The following is an 18,264-nucleotide window of genomic DNA, read 5'->3' as shown; positions in this document are numbered from 1 at the left end:
ACTCCTATGTAATGGATGTAGACAGGATGAATGCTTTGCATGAGTGCGGTAAAGAGAAGCTGTCACCATGAAAATGCAGTGCAATCTGCAGGCAGCATGTTATAGAGCAGGAGGAGCTGAGCAGATTGATGTATAGATTTATGGGAAACTATTCAATGGAACTTGTAATTTCTTCCGGGCGTTCCTACTCAGTGAGTGGCTGATCTCTCTACACGCACCATATGTGCCAACTGCAGAGGTTTCAGTCCACAGAGGAGAAACACACAGGAATCTGCTCAGCTCTTCCTGCTCTATAACCGGGATGGCCAACCTGTGGCTCTCCAGCTGTTGCAAAACTACAACTCCCAGCATGCCCAGACTGCTTATAGCCATCAACCTACAGCAGGGCCTGGTGGGAATTGTAGTTTTACAACAGCTGGAGAGCCGCAGGTTGGCCAACCCTGCTCTATAACATGAGGCAGGTACACTGGACTGCATCTTTAGGACCCTTGCACAAGACTGTATGCCCTCCGAGACATACGGTCCATGAGCGGGGCATATGTCCCGGAGGGGCATTGATCGTGTGCACGGGAGTACACAGCATCATAGATTACAATGATGCTGAGCACGTCGGGCTGATTATGCATAAGATCATATGAGTGCGGGACAATAGCCCTGCGGGGCTCGGAGGGCATACGGTCGTTTGCAAGGGCCCTTAAGGTAGAGTTCACACCACCGTAATATATTTCCGTTCTTCTGATCCGTCAATAGAACAGAAAAAAAAAAAATAGATCCTGCAGATTTGGCATCTGTTTCAGTCTTCCTTTTTTATTTAGAAGGAAGAAAAAGTACTGCATACAGGACTTTTTTTCCCCCATCTAAAAAACCGATTTCAGATGGAAATGGCTAAAACAGATGCCAAATGTGCATAACTGATGTGCAGTATGCATTTTTTTTTCCTTATTTTTCTGTTCTTCTGACAGATGAGAAGAACGGAAAAACAACAGTGGTGTGAACTCCGCCTAACCTGACCAGCTCCCTTTAACCGCAAGAGTGGGACACACTGACAATTAGGTGACATTAGGATTAGAGGAAAGCCGTAGGGCCTTGTTCACAGACTGGTGAGCAGAGGTCGCTTTGCTGCATGCACATAATCCAAATATTACACATCAGCTCATGTCAAAGGCAATGAAGAAAAAAAAAAATTTTAAAACGCAGGATGCCCTGGTCACAGCCAATCTTGCCAAATGGGAGGTCAGATACTCTCATTCACATTGGGCCACTGCGGTAAGACAGCAGGGAAAGCTCCACTAATGCAGCCTGTGTGAACGCGGCCTTACACTTAGAGAGGGTGCTATCTCAGGACAAGACATGGAACGGTTACAATACCTGAGGTTTAGTGCATTCCTGCCAGCCAAAATGAAATGAATGCCATAGGAGAGGAAAGGAAAAGATGAAAATTACCAAGACATGCTATTAAATATCAGTGAAGGCCATGTTAATAAGAACCTCGCTAGCTCTAGTAATAGGACACATGCAATGGACAAGCACCATGCCAAGGGTCACAACATTTCGGGGCAGATATCATCCATAGATGTATAAATCAGAATGACCTAATGACCGTTCTCCAGACAGGTCTATTAGTAACCACTGAAGCATCTTTTCTTAGAACGCCGTTCTGTTCCTCAGCTATTCCTATGAGACATTTATGAACACATTGATAATTGAGTGTTACCAGTTGGAGGTATGCCTCGGCACAGGCCAATCCGTGCCACCAGAGGCAGAACGTGCCACGCAGTAGGACAACGCCCAGAAGGAACAACAGAGGAACTGAACAATGAGGAGTTAAGAAAAAATGAATTATTTTTTAACATGAAATGCACGTTTTTAGTAAAACAGACATGCAAGGAGTGGTGACAGGTCCTCTGTGAGTAAATTCTAAATCAAATAGACAAAAATATAATGATGATAAAGATACTTTGAGTGACAAATGTCATACAGGACATAATACCGGTAAATATTGGCATGGTGCTTCTCTAGATGGAGGGTGGAAGGGATTTATCTACTGCGATGTGGAAAGTATAATGTATAACAAACAGTTCGAGCTATTCTAAATGAAGCATATACTAAAAATGTCAAATAAAAAAGTAGTTAGGTCAATTCTAAATCTCTGCTAGTGTGCTATGGCACTGGTTTCTGGGACAGGCTCTTAAGAGGTTAAAAAGTGAGATGGTAAGACTACAAGGCAGCGGGCAGGGTGGGGGCACACCAGGCATCCAGCTGAATCATTGGCTTGTAATACCTTCCAATGCTACAATGGAAACAGCGGCTCGTGATGAGGAGCCTTACATTCCTAAACACTTCTAGAAAAACACCCAAAATATCTACAAAGCGAAGCCCATGAGAGCAGAGGATGAAAGCAGACTGCCGCCCCTGGCAGCGAGCACGTGACGCCTAACTGCAGCAGCCATTCCTCATCGTACGTGTACTGAACGGGAAGGCAACGGGTAGACATATCCCCTCCTTGAATTCAGAAATGATACCCATGAAGTCAGACTCAAGCATCAAGAGCAATTCTGTATTGTGATAAGAGGGGGCAGTGACCACACAAAGAAATTCTCTAAACATCGTAAGATCAATCCCGCTTCTAATCCATAAAAAAGTATCAACCAGTCACAGTCCACCGCTCGTCTTCAAGAGCCCAGTTGTGGGGGCTACGGGCGGCTGCTCCACTTTTCCTTTCCACACCTATTCATAAAAACAACTCCCCTTCCAGGAAACCCCTACCCCATCCGTGAAGCAGCTCTGTGTCTCCAGCTATTCACTGGTCTGTGTCACCCCTCAGTGCCGAAACCTGGATACGTTAGAGCAGGCATCCTCAAACGGCGGCCCTCAATGCCCTGCTGTAGGCTGACACCTGTAGGCTGTTTGGGCATGCTGGGAGTTGTAGTTTTGCAACAGCTGGAGGGCCGCAGTTTGAGGATGCCTGCGTTAGAGAATGGAAATTTCTACAGTCCCGATACTCTAGGGGATACAAAGCCTGGAGCTTTAAAGTCTAAGAGCATGTTCACACTGGATTTTGGATGAAGATATTGTACATTTTCTGCACCAAAAGTCTGCTTAACGTAAGCTTTCCATTGTTTTGCTGTTTTAGATGGGAATCCGCCTCAGGGAAAACAATTGAAATGCAACTCACAACATGGCGCATATGCGAGATTTGGGGGGGAAAAATCCTGTTGGACATTTTGACACAAGACACACACGACTTTGCCTTCACAGGCCACAATGAAAATCATATATGACTATGACTTGCAACCTTTCTGCAATTAGCTGTTATTTTACAGCCAAATCTCCGCTCTTAGAGTCCATTCACACGTCCGTGTGTGTTTTGCGGATCCGCAAGACACAGACATCGCCGGCATTCTCATAGAAAATGCCTTTTCTTGTCCGCAATTGAGGACAAGAATAGGACATGTTCTATTTTTTTGGGGATAGGAATTGCGGACCCGGAAGTGCGGATCCTCAATTCCAGATCCGGGCAGCACATCGTGCTGCCCCTATAGAAATGAATGGGTCCGCAATTCCGTTCCGGGAACGAAATTGCGGACGTGTGAATGGACCCTCAAATAGTCGCACAAATGTTTCTGCTCGTGCAGCTTCTGAGACTTGCTGTCGTACAACACACGTCGCCATGTAGCCCCAGCCTAAATGTACCGCCAAAGGCACTTGTAACAGTAACCAGCAAAACTGCCTTACAGTAAAATGGCCACCTAGGAGATTCCTTCCTTCTTCCAAGCAAATGGCCAGAACGTCATGCTCCTGAAGGCCTGATGATAGCATGCTAACAAATGCAGCCCCAGCCTGCAGCTGCGCCCCCCAAGATGTAACCTCAGAAGGGAGTAAAAACCAAAAGCTTGAAGCCTTATTAATTCCCAGTTAAATAAACGGCATTTCTTCAAACTATAGACGCGCTACAAGGCCTGTTCCAAAACTAAAAGGGACTGTGCAGGGGTTTATACTGATGACCTATGTGCTGGCCGCATTCAAGTGAACAGGATCAGAACTGGCAATTACACTGCCCCGTCGCTGCCACCGAGACGATGCCCAGTGTAATCTTGAAAAGGAAGAAGTGCTCACACGAGCGCCACCTCCTCTTCAAACAGGTGATTGGTAGGGTGCTGGTAATCGGACCCCCGCTAATCTGAAATTAATGACCTATCCTGAGGATAGGTCATCAATATAAACACCCATGCACAACCCCTTCAACCTTTATGATATGTCAATTGGCCTCATCGTAAAGTCAATGCTGACCTCCACCAAGAGGAGCGGTGACCACAGAAGGCAGTGGAGTCTGCAGGCAGGGATAGTTTTGTGGGAAAAGATTCACTATAACTTGGACTTTATTCAATTAAATCTCTGCTCATTCCAGGCTCAGGAGTCCGGTGGTCGGTGCTACTTTGGAGCTAAAGTAAAGTATACAGAGAAGGTTGTCAGTCACTGGGTAGTACCGCCCACTGGACTCTCAAGACCAGAACGAGCAGAGATTTAAACAAAAGAAATACAAGCGACACTTAAATCTTTTCCCATAAAACCATACAGCCATTTCCTCAGCTCCCTCTATACCACGCTGCCTGCAGACTGCGCTGCATTTTCAGTCAGACAGGTTTCTTTAGGAAATTCCAGCCATTTAAAGGGTCAGTCTTCACAACTAGAAATCCACAGATTAGAAGATCAGTCCGGTCAGTACGCAGTTACTCACTGTGTGGTAGCCTCTCGGCAATGGCGGTTTTCCAACTGGATAAGGATCCACTGTATCAATGATTGTTTGTCGCTCTCCCTTCTGGTTGATCTTCCTAAATCTCCGGCGAGACTGCCGATGGGACGCTTGTCTCTGGAAATACTCTTCATTTTCATCCATATAGTCAACCTAGTGTAAGCAATCAGATGTGGCACATTCTCATAAATAGTGTACAGCCAATAGTAGAGGACATGTTAGACACGGGCGCACAGAAGCTTCCAGAGCAGCTGCTTGCTCAAGGTCAGTGGTGAAACAGAGCACTCCCACATACTAAGGACCTATTCACATGACCGTATTTTTCTGTCCACATCTGTACTGCAATTTTGTGGATTGGACGCGGACCCATTCATTTCAATGGGGCTGCAAAAGATGCGGACAGCACACCATGTACAAGTCCATTCCGTGAACAGACATTTCTGTCACAGGGAAGGACGTTCCAATCCACAAAATGCGTAGTGCACATGGCCGGTATCCATGTTTGGCACATCCGCAATTTGCAGTCTTTAAAAACGGATATGGTCTTATGAATGGGACCCTAAGGGTCCTTTTACATGGGCAATAGGCGCTGAGTAAGGGTACTTTCACACTAGCGTTTTTTTTTTTCCGGCATAGAGTTCCGGCACAGGGGCTCTATACCGGAAAATAACTGATCAGTTTTATCCCCATGCATTCTGAATGGAGAGCAATCCGTTCAGGATGCATTAGGATGTCTTCAGTTCAGTCTTTTTGACTTTCCAGGATGGAGATAATACCGCAGCATGCTACGGTTTTATCTCCGACCAAAAAAAACACTTGCCTGAATGCCATTAGTGCCGGATCCGGTATTCAAATTCCCGCAATGACGGATCCGGTATTCCGGTCTGCGCATGCGCAGACCTTTAAAAATGTGAGAGAAAAAAAAATACAGGATCCGTTTTGCCTGATGACACCGGAAAAACGGATCCAGTATTGCAATGCATTTTTCTGACTGATCAGGCATTTTTCAGACTGACCAGGATCCTGATAAGGCTATTTTCACACTAGCGGCAGGACGGATCCGACAGGCTGTTCACTCTGTTGGATCAGTCCTGCCGCTATTTCGCCGTGCCGCCGGACTGCCGCTCCGTCCCCATGGACTAAAATGGGGAAGGGGGCGGAGCTCCGTCGCAGCACGGTAGTGCACGGCGAAAGGCCGCCGGACTAAAAGTACTGCATGTCCGACTTTTTAGTCCGGCAGCCTCTCACCGCGCACTGCCGTGCTGTGCCGGAGCTCCGCCCCCGTCCCCATTATAGTCTATGGGGACGGAGTGGCGGTCCGGTGAAATAGCGGCAGGACGGATCCGACAGGGTAAACAGCCTGTCTGATCCGTCCTGACACTAGTGTGAAAGTACCCTTAGGGCTCTTTGACACTTGAGTTATTGTCTTCCGGCATAGAGTTCCGTCGTCGGGGCTCTATGCCGGAAGAATCCTGATCAGGATTATCCTAATGCATTCTGAATGGAGAGAAATCCGTTCAGGATGCATCAGGATGTCTTCAGTTCCGGAACGGAACGTTTTTTGGCCGGAGAAAATACCGCAGCATGCTGCGCTTTTTGCTCCGGCCAAAAATCCAGAACACTTGCCGCAAGGCCGGATCCGGAATTAATGCCCATTGGAAGGCATTGATCCGGATCCGGCCTTAAGCTAAACGTCGTTTCGGCGCATTGCCGGAGCCGACATTTAGCTTTTTCTGAATGGTTACCATGGCTGCCGGGACGCTAAAGTCCTGACAGCCATGGTAAAGTGTAGCGGGGAGCGGGGGAGCAGCATACTTACCGTCCGTGCGGCTCCCGGGGCGCTCCAGAGTGACGTCAGGGCGCCCCACGCTCATGGATGACGTGTCGCATGGATCACGTCATCCATGCGCATGGGGCGTTCTGACGTCATTCTGGAGCGCCCCGGGAGCCGCACGGACTGTAAGTATACTGCTCCCCCGCTCCCCACTACTACTATGGCAGCCAGGACTTTAATAGTGTCCTGGATGCCATAGTAACACTGAACGCATTTGGAAGACGGTTCCGTCTTCAAATGCTTTCAGTACACTTGCGTTTTTCCGGATCCGGCGTGCATGCCGGATCCCAACAACGCAAGTGTGAAAGAGGCCTTAGTCTAAAAAATGCCTGATCAGTCAGAAAAAATGACATGCGTTTGCATACAGTTTCCCTGAGCAGGCAGGCAGTTCAGGTAACAGAACTGCCTGCCGGAATCAAACATGCGCGTGTGCAAGTACCGCTATATCAAGTCCAGTGGCGTTCATTTACATGTGGCAATCATAGAACTGTATGGAGACAATGGTCATTGTGATCATTCATCCCTTATACAGTCTGCATTTGTCAGCAGCACGTGTCCGGTTTACATGACAAGGGATGTTTTTATGCCAGGAAAAAGTTGCTTTGCTTGTTTTTTGGCTGATTGCTGGACACATTCAGACGCAGCAATGGTCAGGAACGAACATTCGTATGAATGCTTGCTCTGCCAATCATTGTCCTGTATAAAAGGGCCTTTAGCGAGAAAGAGATGCATCTCCTGCCCTTGTCTTGCACTGGCTCCTCTACTGCCGCCATGCATGCAGGGACGTAACTAACCCGCCCGTGACCACTTTAGGTTCTTGTCACAGTGCTGCAGACTGGACCAGTGATTGCTGGGCATCACACTCATACTTTACTAAGGGATAATACCGATCTGAGATAGCATTAATAACCTCATCATTTCCAAAGATATACCATAGAGAAAAATAATTAGACTTCAATAATAACACCCTCAACAAAACAGGATTTGGGAAATGCATTCTTCTTGGCATACTCCTAGGTGTTCAAAAATTGGCATTCATTATCAGTCTGTTCTGCAGTTTATGCTCCCTCGTGACCCTGAATGAGTTAATAAGTATACAGCTCTGATTATAACATTTATGCAATGAATAGAACAAGGGGCATTGTGAATGTTTTGCCCTGAGGAAGGAAGCGGTCTGATTACTCCTTTTGGAATGCCAATGTTCTCACACTAGGCCATAGCCCACACCCATCCACCAACTTATCAACTTAATAGCAAGCTTATATGCTAGGAAAAGCGGATATATGTAAAAGACAATCTACACGCTTGTGAGTAAACAGCGAGGAGAGGAACATAAATGTTTAAATTAGGCTTACCACAATCATTTCGGAGGGCTCCAAGACAATGCATTCACAGCCACGCCTGAAGCTTCCTGCAGATCTCTTGCCAAAGCTGTAGATACATCAAACAAAGAGCAACATTAGCTGGGAGGAAAACTCATTTCTTCAGTAATTTTAACATGTGCGCAGTCCATTTCTGGACAATTAAGGGCACATGGATCAGTAATAAATATAATCCGACAAATACACAATTCGTGAGAAACGGCAAGGTCTACAGACACCAAAGCCATAGTGGCAATCATGGTTCCTGTTCACATGCTCTGCAACCACTGCTCAGCAGATATCTTGGTGACCGGACAAATTATTCCCAGAGAAATACTTCATGGACAGATGTTCGTTCTTTACACAACAGATCTTACTGGCATATTGCCAGCCAGATCTAACCCAAGGTCAAAAAACTTCTGCATAAACCATCAGCAATCACATGATAATAAGAAGAAAATATCATTCCTACACAGTACAGCTCTACAAATGAAAACTTCTTCAACCAAAAGTAAAAAACATTTGCAGAAGTTACAAATTACTTGTTAATATGCAAATAGTGAGAGGGAAGGAAACATCTAGCCTTAAAGGGAACCTGACATCAACGTTATGCTGATCTCACTCTGGGCAGTATAAATTAGTGACAGAAATACTGATGTCAGCGGTGTGTCACTCATCAGCTAAAAGTAAGTGGTTGCCGAGAACCAGCATCATAATCATTGCAGCCTAGGCCTTGAAAAGAGTCAAATCTACCTGAGAAGAGTCCTGGTTATTCCTAATCTCCTGCTCTCTCACCCATCTGCTGATGATTGGCAGTTCTCTCCTAGAAAGAAAGGGAGAAAACTAGGTAGAAGACTGTCAGTCATCAGCAGGTGGGCGGGAGAGCAGGAATTCATGAATAACCAGGACTCTTCTCAGGTGGCCGGGACTCTTTTCCAGGCCCAGTCTGCAATGATTGTGATGTTGGTTCTCGGCAACCACTTACTTTTAACTTATAAATGACAGACCGCTGAAAACAACTCACCTGTATGTCCGTTCCGCAAAACGACATAGCACATGTCCTATTATTGTCCGCATTACGGACAAGGATAGGACTGTTCTATTAGGGGCCAGCTGTTCCGTTCCGCAAAATACAGAATGCACACGGATAATTGGCATGTCCACATCAGCAGCGCTAATTACAGAAACCGCAGCTGTAAAGCTGGCCTTACACATTCAATAGCTGTTGGCAGACAGCTATCACTTCCGCCCCCCCCCCCCCCACCCCCCGGTTGACCGTGTTTCTGTATTCAATGGAGGTAGGATACTGGCTCTCGCTCCAGAGACCAACCCTGTATGGTGACTTACTGGAAGTGCTCCATGGGATGGAAAGTTATTGGCAATGCTCCATGGGAAAACAATATGCAAAGAGGTATCTCCCAAGGAAGAGAACTATCTTGCCAACGCCATCTTGGGGAGGTCAAAAATCAGCTACATCCGAGGCATCACACTCAGCCAGCCATACTGATGAGGGCAAGCATCCAGAAACAGGTGTCTACAGATATATGGCTTGGCTATGTTCCCTTGTCATGTCCCAAGGCTTGTTAAAAAGTTGGATTTTGACTCGAAGGGAGCCACTTACACAAGTGGTGCTAGTGAGATGGTTCTCTTTCCTTGGGAGATGCCTTTGCATATTGTATTCAATGGACAGAGAGGAGAAAACCGCTGTAAGGCGCTTCTGGTGGCGCCTTATCATCTGAGAGAACAAAAGGATCTGGCAAAGATATTCCCTTTTCCTGATCCTTCTTCTCCCAGATATCTGTCGAGGGAGAGTTAGGAGCTCCCCATACACATTCGACTGAACCTGCCAAATTAAATGGGGCATATCCACATCTATGAAACACGCAACTGCAAATCCAAGTGTGACATAGATAGAGATATATTTATTTATTACACACACAGCAGAAAGACTCCACTTCATGGGAAACTAAGGTTTGGAGAGCTTTAATCTGTCTGCAGCTATCACACATTTAGGGCTCATGCACACGAACGTGTGCCCCACTGACCTGAACGGGCCCATATTCCTCAAGATACGGAGCAGTGCAGAGGCACGGATCGGAAGCTCATGGAAGAACTACGAAGTGCTACCGTGGGATTTCGGTCATGTTCTATTTTTTTGCATTTGTGAACGCATCTTGCAGATCATGGACCCATTCAAATGAACGGTCCACATCTGCAAACAGCGTGCACTCGGCCGGTACTCGTGCATTGCGGACCGCTATTTGCAGTCCGCAGAAAGGGGCACGCAAGCTCGTGTGCATGACCTCTGCGGTCCTAAAGAGCTGCAGCTGAAAGCACGAAAGTGCATGGTTTACGCTGAGCATTACAGGGATTCATCCACACAGAAGCCACTGCACCACGGCGGGCATTGCCATTTCTAGTTCTAGTAGTGTGCCACCAATAAGTGATACATTGCTGTAAATCTTCTATTGCTCAGGCAGGATCTACCGGTTTACTTAATTGCACCATGCCGTTGGTGTCCCTGGGGCACACAAAATGGGTACTACAACAACCAGAGAGTAATTCTGCCACACCCAATACAATTGTTTTGGGAAGTCACAACTGGGTGCCTCCAATCTAAGTAGGGCATGCAAGCTGCGTCTCGTATACTGCTGCTGGCACAGGCTGTCGGGTCCGTGAATCCACACACACAGGTATATGGTAGTGAAAGAAAACCGCCCTAAGAATAGACCTCCACCTCCGCACTGATTGATGACCCTCAGAGCTGGTGCTGCTCCACACACAGGAATAAATTTAGCGTTATTAAAACTAATGGCTCCTCTAATCAACCAAGTGAGATTAAAGGTGCCCAGTCCATGCGTGCGACTTACTGCAGTCCACCCATTATGCCAGACACATCACCGTTCAAGATTAGCAGGGAAAGCTGATTACTGGATCAAAAACATATTTAGTATGATAAATTAGGTCAGGGCTATCCGCTGAGGGAGACACACGACACATATTGCTTATAGGACTTGCGTCAACAATTCCCCACAATATATCAGGCAGGGCTCGGCACGCATGGCGACAGGTAGTAGAAACCAAATGTCACCGGGCAAATAAAGACAAAGTTCAAAGCCACGTCATGCCGTACTGTATGACCTCGTAGATAACCCATAATGACATTTCAGCCTTGCCCTACAGAAAGGGATCCGATTAAACTGCCAATGGGGACAATTAATAGGGCTAAAAAATGGGGCAACTGCATGCGGATCCATTCACTTCAATATTGCCGCAAAAGATGTGGACAACACACAGTATGATGACCACATCCCAATGTCTGTTCCAGAGCCCCGCCAAAAAATTGAACATGCCCTATTCTTGGCCCTTTTACGGACAAGGATAGGACAGTTCTATAGAAGGCAGGACATTGTGTTTTGCGGACTGCAAATACGGCAATGGCCATGTGCAGTCTACATAGAAAGAAAACCCCAAACTAGTACATACAGTTCACGTTATCCCAGTGTGACCGCCGTACGAAGGGACCAGCGCCCAGTTGAGACATTACACTGACATCACCAGACAGAAGGTGCCCCACTCAGTCCACATGGTCAATGACTTCTCAGTTCCTGATCATGGCCAGGAATACCATTTTAGATCTGGAAAATTACATTTGCTGGGTGGCAGCAGGTTTAGCTTTTTACACAGACGTAAAATCAGGTCAGCCTAGACGGGGCACAATACTTGCATTCAGAAAGTCAGAGGGCGTTCAGGGGGGAAAAAACGATTATAAAGCTGAAAGTATGACTGAATCTGGACATAATAGCTGGAATAGAAATGCAGAGGAAAATTCCACTCATCGCCCAGCACCAGTCCCCTGATGGAAGATGGTTGCACTAGAACAGTGTCATGCCTTAAGGCTACCTACACACCTTGCCCATTACGTGCGGTTTTTCAGTGCAGATTCCCAGGTGGAAAAACCGCTGCGTAATACCGTACCAGTAAAGTGTATCAGAATAGACAACTCTCATGCACACTTTCTGGATTTTTCTTTTCTGTATGGAAACTGAACTGCCGTACGGATTTTCAAATCCGCAGCATGTCAATTATATTTGCGGCTTAAGGGCTCTTTCACACTTGCGTTGTTCTGTTCCGGCATAGAGTTCCGTCGTCGGGGCTCTATGCCGGAAGGATCCTGATCAGTTTTATCCTAATGCATTCTGAATGGAGTGAAATCCGTTCAGGATGCATCAGGATGTCTTCAGTTCAGGACCGGAAAGTTTTTTGGCCGGAGAAAATACCGCAGCATGCTGCGCTTTTTGCTCCGGCCAAAAATCCTGAACACTTGCCGCAAGGCCGGATCCGGAACTAATGGCCATTGAAAGGCATTAATCCGGATCCGGCCTTAAGCTAAACGTCGTTTCGGCGCATTACCGGATCCGACGTTTAGCTTTTTCTGAATGGTTACCATGGCTGCCAGGACGCTAAAGTCCTGGTTGCCATGGTAAAGTGTAGTGGGGAGCGGGGGAGCAGCATACTTACCGTCCGTGCGGCTCCCGGGGCGCTTCAGAGTGACGTCAGGGCGCCCCACGCGCATGGATGACGTGATCGCATGGATCATGTCGTCCATGCGCATGGGGCGCTCTGACGTCATTCTGGAGCGCCCCGGGAGCCGCACGGACGGTAAGTATACTGCTCCCCCGCTCCCCACTACTACTATGGCAACCAGCACTTTAATAGCTTCGTGGCTGCCATAGTAACACTGAACGCATTTTGAAGACGGATCCGTCTTCAAATGCTTTCAGTTCACTTGCGGTGTTACGGATCTGGCGGGCACTTCCGGCAAATTGAGTACACGACGGATCCGGACAACGCAAGTGTGAAAGAGCTCTTAGCTAAGGATTTTACCCGATTTCTAATGACCACCAAAAAAGGCAATTAGAATGTGATTTTTGGTGTGGCTTGGGTGCAGAAATCCTCTGCGCGTTCCCCGGTGCGCCCATGTGCAGGCGCCCTCAGAGACCACATTATAGCAGTCACTAGACATGTGCGGGAACACACACAGCTATACTTACATCATGGAGTGGGGGTGGGGAGCGTAGGGGGCGTGGATTCAATGAAACAAAGCAGGTACTTGTGAGCTGGGACAAACTCCTGTATCCCAGACCAGCAACTCTCATGCAATCTACAATTACCCTTGACAAAGACGCCGAGGTGACGTCAGCTCTCATTTCCGACGCTGTAAAGACTTGGGTCTCGATTGTTACCGACAGGATTGTTGAGCTATAATACCATTAAAAAATGCATGCGTTCAGCTTTTCGGTGCAGCGCATTCTCCTTGACCTCATTCTGACAAAACAATGGCACTTCCCTCATCAATACATACTTCTCAACTAGAGCTCCTCTCGGGTCTACAAGGCTTTTATAGGTCTCCATTCAAAGAAAATTCTTATTGATTCTACAGGGATCTTTAAGGTAGCCGCACCCTTGTGAGACGTCTTATCGGACGGAGTGCACCCGCTTGGAGCAGTAAAGGACCAGTGCAGGTATTATAGTAGAACTGCTTCTTCACATCTTGCCGCCAGACAACCTAAGGGCCCTTTTAGGACGTAGGGCTCATGCACATGATTTTCTGTGTCCGCTACGTTTTTTTTTGTGTTTTTCTTTGCGAACCATATGCGGAAAGCATTAATTTTAAAAAAATGCATACCCACTGAAATGAATGTGCATTCCGTTTCCATATGTCCGTTCTGCAAAAATAAAAATAAAATAAATCTAACATGTCCTAGTATTGTCCACATTACGGACAAGGATAGGACTGCTCTATTAGGGACCAGCTGTTCCATTCTTCAAAATAAGGAATGCACACAGACGTCATATGTATTTTTTGCGGATCCGTGTTTCGCGGACAGCAAACTACATACGGTAGTGTGCATGAGTCCTTATTCACAGAGTCCGTGTTTGGTCAGCGATTTCCATCAGTGATTTTGAGCCAAAACTTGATGCGGCTGTAAGCTGTGAACTGGTGCAGATCTTCACCTTATGTCTGTGGAGGCTCCAGTCCTGGTTTTGGCTCATAATCACTGATGGAGATCACTGACTAAACACTGGTAGATCACTGATACAACGATCGGGAATCGTTTAGCTCTAGTAACATGTGGCAATCATCACAGTATCTTTCAGTCACGGTCAGTAGCACATCCCTGTTCACATGGGGTGATGTACTGCTGACAACTGATGAATGTCCGAATGACGATTTTAAACAGGGCAACGATTGCCCAAAACACTGGCCCAGGTAATAGGGCATTTATGCAACGTGGCCCAAACAGGGAAGTTGGTTACGAGTTCTCCAGAAGACGGCAGCATCCAGACGTGTCCCTTCTACAGCGGGCATAACAATCAGATTTCAGACTTCCCTTGATGCTTGGCATGGGGCAGGCAGGGAAAATCCTGACCAGAAAAGATTGAGCAGTGCGCAACCATGGCAGCCAATGACTACATAACTTGAAACACCTATATCAGATCAGTGGGGGTCCGACTCCAAGCACCCCAACTAATGAGCTGTTTGAAGGAGTCCCATCACTCAAGGGTGTGCTATGCCCTCCTCATGGTTCACAGTGGTCCGTACCGCACAACACCGAGTGTCCGACCACATATAAATATAAAAACAAGGAAAACACCCGTAAATCGACATCTCATGCCTCGCAGGAGAACAATGTCCAAATAACCAGTCTGACCAAGAGTTGTCACCCAGTACAGAACAGCAAACAGACATCCAGCCTCAGGCTAAGGATGGTCTCCACAATAAAAAGATCCTAAATCATTTATCACAGAAGAAAACTATAAACTCATAAAAAAAAGTCCAGTAAACCAGATTACATCTCTGGAGAGCAATGATAAGGCTACTTCCACACTGGCGTTTTGGTTTCCGTTTGTAAGATCCGTTTCAGTGCTCTCACAAGCGGTCCAAAACGGATCAGTTCAGCCCTAATGCATTCTGAATGGATAAGGATTCGCTCAGAATGCCTCCGTTCAGTCTCCATTCCGCTCTGGAGGCGGACACCAAAACGCAGCTTGCAGCGTTTTGGTGACTGTCTGACGATGCGGAGCCAAACGGATCCGTCCTGACTTACAATGTAAGTCAATGGGGACAGATCCGTTTTCACTGACACAATATGGTGCAATTGAAAACAGATATGTCCCCCATTAACTTTCAATGGTGTTCAGGACGGGTCACGGATGCGTTTTGACTTTGTTCAGGATAATGGAAACAAGCGTTTGCATTATCGGTGCGGATCCGTCTGTGCAGATACAAGACGGATCCGCACAAAACGCATGTGTGAAAGTAGCCTTAGCTGAACACATCCATCTTAAGACATACAGTAGGGATGACAGCGGTGGGAATGTCGCACTTCTGATGGTTGGCCGGCTTATCTACGGAATCTGCATCAGTTTTTTGGGATGCATTTTTTATTCAGTTTTGACGTGGATTTTCATTCCTGTCCGTTTTAATGGGAATTTTGGGTGTGGAATCCGCGTTAAGAATGGACAGGTACATTCTAATTTTCGTAGTGCATTATTCTAAGACAAGGCGCAGTATGACTTGACGTGTGATTTTAATGGAAATGGTTTGCATGCATTTATTGCACTTTTTGGCGCTGAATCTGTGCAAGAACAAAAAACGGAGTGAACATACCCTAATTATTATGGCATTGCCAGCCTCAAAATCCACTGAGTAGCTCAGCGCCTTCCACAGGTTCACCACAGCCACCTCATGGTACTTAGACCAAGCCAATGGCCTCCTTAGCATAGTGCCAGGACAATAGCATCCTATGCCATAGAGAAAAACGCCATCTCCCATTCAGCCCCACGTAGGGATTACAGAACGTCTATTACTTGATAATCTAAATATATAAATCTGAAAGTGCCCTCTGCAGTAGTAGAGCCTACAGCTTAAAATGGAAAGGGTAAAGGGCAAGTATCTGACCTCTCCTGAAAAGAAAGGCCTGAAATACTTGATCTCCTGTCAACAGGGAATGCTGTGGACACCAGTCTAGTGGTTTCACTGGGAAAACAGCCTCCACTGGCATTATTTAAGGGGTCTCTTAAAGGGGTTGTGCAGGTGTAGAAAAAGATGGCTGCCTTCTTCCAAAAACAGCTTGACTTGCTGTATGTGCTATTACAGCTCAGCCCCAGTGACCTCAGGACGGCTGCGAAGGACAGGCGATTTGGGAATAAAGCAGCCGTGTTTTTCTCATCCTGGACAGCCCCTTTAATGAACAGGAAGAGACATAAGAAAGTAATCCATCCAGTCTATATTGTATAATGTGAATGTAAGGACAATTCATATCAATTAGCAGGATTAGAGAAAGACTGGAAACCAGACTTGTTCCTGGAGAAGGCACACCCATTAGCGAGACTCTGTGGGTGACCTGGGGGAGGGGATTGAGGAACAAGGCTTTTTGTCTTTTTAGGTACAATGATTGGGGAAGTAGTAACACAGCATGGAACAAGTAACTGGACTGGTTCCTTGAGTGGACGCACCCATCAGTGAGCCGGGAGATTTTAGTTTGTTTTTTGCCTTGACATTTATTAATCTGCTATGTATCGTTATTCTTCCTACTGGTATCTCATAGCTCCTTTTCTAGCAGTGGATGGGTTGGGGTATCATCTAAGAATATCCTCAAGTGAACTTCCATAATTTAAACAGGGTGTGCTCGGTGTGTATGAAAGGAGCCTGAAAGGGAGTTTGTTTCTGCACAGGGCTTGACAAATAGGTCTGCAAAAAATACAACCATATGTGTGTCCTTCATACCGCCTCCGTCCTACAAGGCTTCCTTCCCACTTTCTCTTTTTGGGTGGGGAGGGAAACTAAGAAAGGTCTCGTTAACATGGGAGATATAGATTGTGTGTTCAGGAAAAAAAACTGATGGTTTTGCTTGCAAATTGAATCAGTTTTGTATGGAATTACGTTCAGTGCTTGCGTTTTTTTTCACCCAGATTGTACAAATTTCAGATTCACACAACACGGATACGACCGCATGTGTTTTACATTTTGCGGAACGGAAAGCCCATAATAGAACAGTCCTATCCTTGTCCGTATTGAGGACAATAATAGGACATGTTTTATCTCTTTGTGGAACAGACATACGTTCCCTCCCCCCAATGCATTTTATATTATTATCTTTGAGGTTTTTTTACTTTCTTTCGGCTGATTTTACAAGTTGTGATTGATCTTTTGATAATAGGATGCAGATACCTATTCCAGGAATGCAATAGGACTGCCGGGGCTGCATCTACTTGGGGGAAGGGGGAGAATGAATGAGCTCAGCCTGACCAGGGATGATACAAGATTTCCTGTCTATATCAGGCAGCAGCTTCTATGGAGCCGCTTACATCACTCGTCTGTGTTTGAGCATAGCTGTAAATGAGGCCGTTATAGACAATGTTGAGGTTTTCTGAGACTTTAAGGCCTCATGCACACAACCGTTTTTTTTTTCGTTTACGAGCCCTTTTTTGCGTTCCGTATACGGATTCATTTCAACGGGTCCGCAAAAAAAAACAATGTACTCTGTTTCCATATTTCCGTTTTTCCGTTCGGTTGAAGGATAGAACATGTCCTATTATTGCCCGCAAATCACGTTCTGTGGCTCCATTCAAGTCAATGGGTCCGGGGGAAAAAACGGAACACATACGGAAATGCATCCGTATGTCTTCCGTTTTTGCGGAACCATCTATTGAAAATATTATGCCCAGCCTAATTTTTTCTATGTAATTACTGTATACTGTATATGCCATCAGGAAAAACGGAACAGAAACACAACGGAAACGGAACAACGGATCCGTGAAAAACGGACACAACACACTGAAAAAGCCATACGGTCGTGTGCAATAGGCCCAATACTGATGACCTATCCTCTGGATAGGGCATCGGAATTTGATTGGTGAGGGTCCAACAACCAGGAACCCCGCCAATCAGCTGTTCAAGAAGGCAGCTGTGCTCGCAGTTGCACCGTGGCCTTCTATCAGGTTTCCCGAGGCCATGACATCATGTCCATCGGTCACATGGCCTAGGTGCAGGAAAGCCCCATTCATTTCAATGAGTGCGATACCAGGTACAGCCGCTATACAATGTACAGCACTGGGCTTGGTAAGCTGTGAGAAGGCCGCGGCACACACAGGACTGCTGGCGACATCTCAAAGAGCTGATCAGAGGAGGTCCCGAGTGTCAGACCCCCACCAATCAGATCCAGTATGAAAATCTCAGAAAACCCATTTCGGGAAATGCACTGCCTTCTAAGGATATTCTAAGGAAATAGCATTAGAAGAAAAAAAAA

At 46.4% G+C, this 18,264-nt stretch overlaps 1 protein-coding gene across 15 annotated transcripts in view; it reads right to left on the bottom strand.

Annotated features, from left to right (window-relative positions):
- The window catches only part of RAPGEF2 (Rap guanine nucleotide exchange factor 2), a 245,467-nt gene that overhangs the window by 79,772 nt on the left and 147,431 nt on the right, over window positions 1-18,264 (bottom strand). For 13 of the 15 annotated variants that reach the window (XM_040418605.1, XM_040418606.1, XM_040418609.1 and 10 more), the window contains 3 exons: window positions 7,943-8,018; window positions 4,739-4,906; window positions 1,369-1,386 (listed from right to left, as the gene is read on the bottom strand). In XM_040418605.1, coding sequence (XP_040274539.1) covers window positions 1,369-1,386; window positions 4,739-4,906; window positions 7,943-8,018 — 262 coding nt within the window. The remainder of the gene's footprint in view (window positions 1-1,368; window positions 1,387-4,738; window positions 4,907-7,942; window positions 8,019-18,264) is intronic. The other 2 variants (XM_040418610.1, XM_040418618.1) reach the window with 1 other exon arrangement.

Source organism: Bufo bufo, chromosome 2 (assembly GCF_905171765.1).
Source record: "Bufo bufo chromosome 2, aBufBuf1.1, whole genome shotgun sequence".
NCBI classification, from domain to species: Eukaryota; Metazoa; Chordata; class Amphibia; order Anura; family Bufonidae; genus Bufo; species Bufo bufo.
This window is presented reverse-complemented; position numbering and strand designations above follow the sequence as displayed.